General features: G+C 37.6%; 1 protein-coding gene across 1 annotated transcript; it reads right to left on the reverse strand.

Moving 5' to 3' along the window:
• Nucleotides 1–484: 484 nt before the first annotated feature.
• Nucleotides 485–6,346, reverse strand: LOC120183378 (leishmanolysin-like peptidase). The gene is made up of 17 exons (XM_039188094.1): nucleotides 6,094–6,346; nucleotides 5,089–5,451; nucleotides 4,816–4,956; nucleotides 4,596–4,728; nucleotides 4,357–4,470; nucleotides 4,184–4,257; nucleotides 4,027–4,101; nucleotides 3,639–3,731; nucleotides 3,474–3,534; nucleotides 2,972–3,304; nucleotides 2,652–2,778; nucleotides 2,435–2,534; nucleotides 2,228–2,297; nucleotides 1,995–2,147; nucleotides 1,769–1,864; nucleotides 1,083–1,405; nucleotides 485–985 (listed from the first exon to the last, which is right to left on the reverse strand). Exons 1-17 carry the CDS (start codon nucleotides 6,172–6,174, stop codon nucleotides 728–730), a joined length of 2,595 nt encoding a protein of 864 aa, XP_039044025.1. The 5' UTR covers nucleotides 6,175–6,346; the 3' UTR covers nucleotides 485–727.
• Nucleotides 6,347–6,776: the final 430 nt, after the last annotated feature.

The following is a 6,776-nucleotide window of genomic DNA, read 5'->3' on the forward strand; positions in this document are numbered from 1 at the left end:
TCTATAAATAACACCTTTTAAGCAGTAAAAAAAATTGCTGCCTACTTTTGTACGGGATATTAACGGCTTTCGTAAAGCCGTTGGTTGTTGTAATAGGTAACTTCGTATGCCTACCTTTTTTATTTTAACGACGGTCTTAATTTTTTTCAATTAAATAAAGAAATACCACATTTTTAAAGTAAATGTCGATATTAAAACCCACATAAAGTGAGATGATATAAGCATTCTTAATTACTCGACCAATTAATGCATCTCTTTGTCTTACTCGGCTTTCATTCTCTTTCCAAAATTTATCCTACAATCAATCATTATGATCCTAATCCAACTTGCATGTTTTTTTTTTTCAGGTGTAGATGTGTTGTAGCCAAACAATAAACCAAATTAGTTACCATAATCCCTACACCTATACGCTCGATTGTCCATGGTACATGGTTAAACTGTACAAGTACAAGCATGAAAAAACTATTACCCATTAACCATTAAAGCGAAAAACATGGGGACTTTTCCTTTCAAGGCCTTCGGCCAAACATGGATCACTAACTCTGCTCGCTTATTTTTCTTCTTTTTTTACATTTTCAATCTTCTCTACAGAGGCTTTTTAATTGGGAAGCCTAACCATGCCCAATTTTTCTAACTGAATTTTGGACAGGGCACTGCATTTTAAGTGCCACCTTTCCTACTCTGGAACCCTAGAAGGGAGGGGGGGGGAGGGCAGTTGGGGGTGATGCTAATACTTCCTATATTTTACAGACAATCCTTTCAAAGCCATATTTCTCGAAAAGAAACTAGTTCGAAAGCGATTATACCAGGAAACCTTCGTCTCGCCAAAGCCGGTGCATTGGCTGTCACCTTCCTCTTCGCTACTAAACAGAGTTTGGTCCAAGCAATCTAGTGATACTCCAAATGCTAGATTATATGACTGACATGCCGAATGGCATACCCGCAGCCTGTTGTCCAAATCGTTATCACATTTTTGGATCGAAATCTGTTAAGGCAAAGAATAAGTGACAAGACCCAAAATGGAGATAACTATTAGTGAAAAACATGCTTGGAAATAGAAGAGTCGGGGAAAGCTACTTTACCCAGCAGGCCAGTCGCTTAGCAGCTGCATCACAGTAGCTGCTTCCAAATACATTATTAAACAACTTTCGTGCACCGCTAGGGAATAGACGGTGGTAGTTGGGCATGACAACAACTTCTTCTAGCTGCTGTAACATACTTGCTTCACTAGGTACACAATGTTGCCCAGACAACTCCCTCTCCAACACATCCTTGCATACTGAAAGACTCGAGAGGAGTGTAGAGCTATTCTGGCATGTGTAGCCTGCATAGTCAGAGCAGCGGAACTCACAAACTCCATTGTCACAGACACCGCCGTGGAGGCTGCATTGTTCATCACAAACAGCTGGCATATAATTCCAAATAAAATGGTAAGAACGAGGAAATACAAACAGGAAATATGCAATTAATTGACTGTATTTTTTTCCATACATACACAGCATGAAATGTTTCAATAATGAAATGAAAACCTTGAGAGGTGTCTGAATGTTTTAGAATATTGAAACATCACTCAACGCTTCATTTGGTTTTTCTTGAAAAAAGAGGGAATAATAGAAAGATCATATATCGTATATTTATGCTTAACAATGCCAGAAAAGGCATTACTGATATAGAAACCCCTCAAATTTTCATCCACAAATAATATAGAAAAAAACAACTATAAAGGACAGAAAGCGAGTATCTATACTCATATATGTACACATATTACCAGTGGAGCAGTCAATGCCGGTATGGCTGTTATCACATTCACAGACCCCATTTGAGAGGCACTTTCCATGCCCATTGCAATTGCTGGGGCAAGATCCTGAAAATCATACAACGCAAGGCCGGAAAAATAACATCAGTTTATTTAAAAGGATTGTCTTGGAAGAGAATTGGCATACCATGTTTTATCTTAGCTAAATAATGACTTTGAGAAGGATCGCGGAGCTCACTTTTACTACAATCTTGACCATGAAACCCCAGAAAGCAATGGCACTTTCCATTTACACAGTCACCGTTAAAATTACAAGAATTTGCACATTGGCCAGACACAGAAACCGCAGGAATGCTACAGAGTTCATGGTAAGAAGGACAAATCAGTTCACCTGCAGACAAAACATCAAAATAAATTATCAGTGCAAATAGATAGATTTTAATGACTGAAAAGATGGTTGATTGAAATTACCATTAAAACCAGGGAACTGAACTGGTCCACCAGATTTAGGACAGACTTTCCAAATACCATCCACGGCAACCTGAAAGAAATTTATTAACAAAATTAATTAAAAGGTGCAGGAGGGAAAGAATTTAACAAAAGCTATTATTTCAGTTAGCCAGTCCATGCAGGGAAAAGGTCGTAGCCAAGCTTTGCTTAGCAAACACCAAACCGTACCTCTAATGAATCATTTACACATCTGTGCTGGTAACAGCCATTTCCTTGGGCCACAGAACCACGCACAAAACCTTTACGCACCAAGGATGAAGCCATGCACCTATGTAATCATTAAAAGATGATTCATCAGCAATTGCCTCAAAATTCTAACCATGTCTAAGGTAAAAAGAAAAGTTTAAACAGAGCCCCAATAAAGTATTTTTGGGTCCAAAATCACCTGGAATTGCTCCCTCTCACTTCACCTAACATTCTGTCTGGGGCCCTAGCACTATTAGTGTCTGTACAAGATCCATCAGAATATTCCACAAAGTATGTGCAATAATCTGCCAGTGAGGACTGACCACCTGTAAAAGTCAATAACAAAGGCCATGGACTCTCAAGGACAAGTTGCATGCAGAATCCAAGTATCACATTAGGAAAATGTGAAACCAAAACTGAAAATAATTTCGCTATAATTGTAACTTAAATTTTTATATGTTAATACACTGGCTTTCAATCCCCATAAATAAGGAATTCAAGTTGCAAACAAGAACATACCCTTGTTAGCCTGAGGAAAATACCAAGCCCATTGAGGAAGGTCCTCACTATAACTTACAATAGGACAGTAGCCCTCTGCTTCCCTGTTATATGTACAGCCAGACAAATTGGCTGTATTGCAATGATATGCCCCCTTCCAGAGATTGCAAGGAGAGGTAACAAAATCTGTTCCTTGGTTGTGACCCCAATCAAGATGATCTGCCATGCTATAGTTAGCTTGATACCATCCGCTATCTTCCAACAATGCCAGTGTCATTTTCGAAACTACTGATCTTGTATCCACAGATCCCGTCATTATCTCATTCATCAAAAGTCGCTTTTCCCAGTGAGATCCTGCAGCCAAGTCATCAATCAAAACATTAAGGACCATATGGCTAAACCGCTGCATCTTCTGTTAAGAATTATATTTTGTACTCTACACTAACTTCCATGAGTAATCCACAACCAATGGCTCAAAATAGAGAGGGGGAAAGGCAATAATAACTAAGCCAAAATTGAATACCTGATGTGCCACGCCCTCCCCCATCTTCTAGCTCTAAGCCTGTAAAATTTTCTGAGAACGCCTGTCGATTAAACAATCATCAACTAGTCATTCAATTTTCTCATAGTGCTTTCTTTCAGTAATCTAAAGCCAAAAACCTCAGCACAACAAAGAAGGTAACAATACCCCATAATGATGTCGTGAATGCATAACAACACGTGGAAGCACCACACGAGTTACCATCCTCCCAAGCTTTTCATCTATGGTCTGTGCAGTGACCTGCAAATGCACAAAGTGATAACCATGGAATAGTGAGGTTCAAAAACTTCCCATCAAGTAAAGATATGAAAAAGTAAGCAACATACATTTTTTCATATTGAAAGTAACTAGACATAAGATGCAGTGTTGGAAGCATCTGTATGCATCCAAATCGCAAAATATTAAAAGTTCAACTGAAGTCTGATCTCAAAGGCAATGAACAAGTGACGCACAGTTGAACTTTTACTTTAGAATCCAGAACTTATCATGCAAATTGGTTTGATGTTCATATTCCCAGTACATGCCATGTAATTACCTGACTGCGCCTCCTTTTTCTCTCATCCCTAAAATGAGCAAAAGCATGTGGGCCAAAGCCAAGAACATGCATAACCTGGATGAAAACAACAAGGGTATTTAGGACAAGTAATTTCCTTCTATACTCTTTCAAATTCATAAAATTAAAATCATCAAACCTCATGGATAAGTGTAGCTGAAAGTAAAGTCTCCGCTTCAGCCGTTAAATGTCGAGGAGCAACATTCACATGACCTACAAAGCGGAAGTACAACATTGCTTTTGAGTTTAGATTTCTACTGCACACAAAAGCAACATTCTCCACACTTTAGAGATGGGACAACAAGCAATTACCAGCTATTGCACGGCCCCATTGGTCGCGTTCACACGCTACTGCCCATGCCAAAGTGTTGCCAGTGGTAGGTCTTGTAGTCACTAGAAGAACCAAGTCTGCATCAGCAACACCATCTGTAGGAAAAGATAGATAAAAATCGTGGTTACAAAAGAATTAATCTAACATGAAAATACTCTTAGAGGCCAACATCATGATGAAAATGGAATCAAAGTAACGTTAAGAAACTGCAATGAGATACCTTCAACATATTCACGAGGAAGCTGTACACCTCCATCTTGTCCGCATGCAGAATATCCACTCAATCTCAAATTCCCTCTCACAGGCTCAACAGCCAAGGCTCTCTTGAACCAGTCAGCAGTCTGTCCTAGAGCCTTCATTCAATTCCTTAGAAAAGTTAGCATTGGCTTAATCCTAACTCAACAAAAGCAAATTTAATTGTAGAATGTATAAACTGAAACCTTGCGAAGTCGGCGACGTTTTTCCTCCTTAGATATATCATCCAAAGTGCAATTATACCAACAGTCACCATAGATTGGAGGATCACCATGGGGATTGCAGGAGGGCAAGCCAGGCGGATAACTCAGAGGTGGCTCCCCAAGCTGGTAAAAGAAAATCCAGAAACAACAAAAAAAAAAACAAAGAAAGAAAACACCAAATACCCTCAATTAGACTTACAATCATGACCAGAACTACAATGCTAAAGATATCACCAAGGACACAAAAGCACCCACCTTCACAATGTCACCAATTTTTCGACAATCTCTATCCTGTGAGTGGCCAACAGCATCGTAATTTAAAAATATTCTTATAGGTTGTTTAGCATCCTTTGGATGACCAAGCAATTCGGGAATCCCAAGCAATGACCTTTCTTTGTGATCCACATGATTTGAGATACCTGAGTGCTCATAAACTTGAGGAGTAACAGAATAAACCTTATGGCCTGGTCGCCTCCACTGTTCAACTATCTGGTCATGAATACATGAATGCAAAGCAATGTTTTCACTGCTTCCTCTTTCTTGGCCTTCCCATTGCAGATCATCATGCTCCTGGAACTTAGCGGTAGCAGCTTCAAACCATAACAATAACAATAAAATCTGCAGTACAAGTAAGAAAAGGCTTGAGCTTTAAAGGGAATTACACAAACAAGAAACCCCAGAATTAGAAACTAAAACCAAAAGGGCAAAGAAAAACTCTATGCAACAATAGATATCTAATAAAACCAAACAGTGGCTAATACCAGCACCAAGATAAGTTTTTACAAATCATGAACTCAAATCTAGCTATTTGATGTGGCATTCACCCCCGAAAAATTTCAACTTCAAATAATTCAAAAGTAATAAGATGAGAACTGTAGATGTATGAATCCCAGAAACTTTCAAATTTCAAATAGTTCACGGTCTTATCCAACAAGCAAACCCTTAGTGAACAGCTTCCAAAAGGAAAGAATCCCAATATATCGTCGCTAAACTGTCAAAACAATAAATAAAATAAAACTATGGAGTAGCCAAAAAGAATCACATCTTCAAATGCAGAAAAGAAAAATAACAAAAAAAAAACTTTCAAAGTATTAAACAGCAAATTTCGAAGTATCTGATCCTTTTCGAACTAATTTTCTAAGTGAACCCATGTGTTCTGCAACCTGATATATTTCTACAATTAAAACCCACAACCATCCTAGCCTTTTCATACAATTCAAACAGTCTGAGAGAATAATTACAGTAAAATCGAAGCTTTACCTCCAATAAAACAGCAACAAATCGAAGCTTAAAATCAAATCTGGTTAAGTGACTTGAACCGAACCGGATTATAAGCTCCATGAAATGTCCAAAAGTAAAGCATCAACTCTTAAAATTCCATCAAATCTCTCCAATCGATTTTAGAACCCCAGAAATACAGCTCTTCGCTCCACATTTCTCCTCCAAAAGTACAAACCAAAAATTTTTCCAAGCAAAACCCAAAATTTACAGAGCTAAACACAAGCAAAATATATATTTTTTCCTGAATAGAAAATGAGGTGTTCTCCAAACAGTACTGCTAATAAGGGAAGAGATGAGAAATAGTGACAGTGAAGAAACGAAAGAGATAATTAAATGGGGGATAGAGGAGATGATAGAAAATTAATGAACATAAAATTCAAAGATTGCTGGGCTGGGTGCAACTAAAACATACATGCATACATACATGTATATGTGTATATATATACATATATTGTGCTTTCTTTTTTCTCTTTCAGAAATTGTTTTGTTTTTGAATTTTATGTAGGGGAAAAAATAAAAGGATATGTAACTAAAGCATAAATGTTTATAGGAATTTATCTAAAATAATAATTACTTATCCAATTATATTATACATATGTGGAGAAGAATTAAAAATTAAATTAACGTTATATATGTTGCAATTTTATTTAATTTCTAGATTT

Source organism: Hibiscus syriacus, unplaced genomic scaffold (assembly GCF_006381635.1).
Source record: "Hibiscus syriacus cultivar Baekdansim isolate YM2019G1 unplaced genomic scaffold, ASM638163v2 tig00003725_pilon, whole genome shotgun sequence".
NCBI classification, from domain to species: Eukaryota; Viridiplantae; Streptophyta; class Magnoliopsida; order Malvales; family Malvaceae; genus Hibiscus; species Hibiscus syriacus.

Excerpts from the sequence above, each read along its gene's own strand:
- LOC120183378 (XM_039188094.1), bottom strand. The coding sequence starts at position 6,174 with ATGGAGCTTATAATCCGGTTCGGTTCAAGTCACTTAACCAGATTTGAT. Across the intron at positions 4,258-4,356 it reads ATGGGGCCGTGCAATAGCTG|GTCATGTGAATGTTGCTCCT; the intron begins GTAATTGCTTGT and ends TCCGCTTTGTAG. Across the intron at positions 2,535-2,651 it reads GTGAGAGGGAGCAATTCCAG|GTGCATGGCTTCATCCTTGG; the intron begins GTGATTTTGGAC and ends ATGATTACATAG.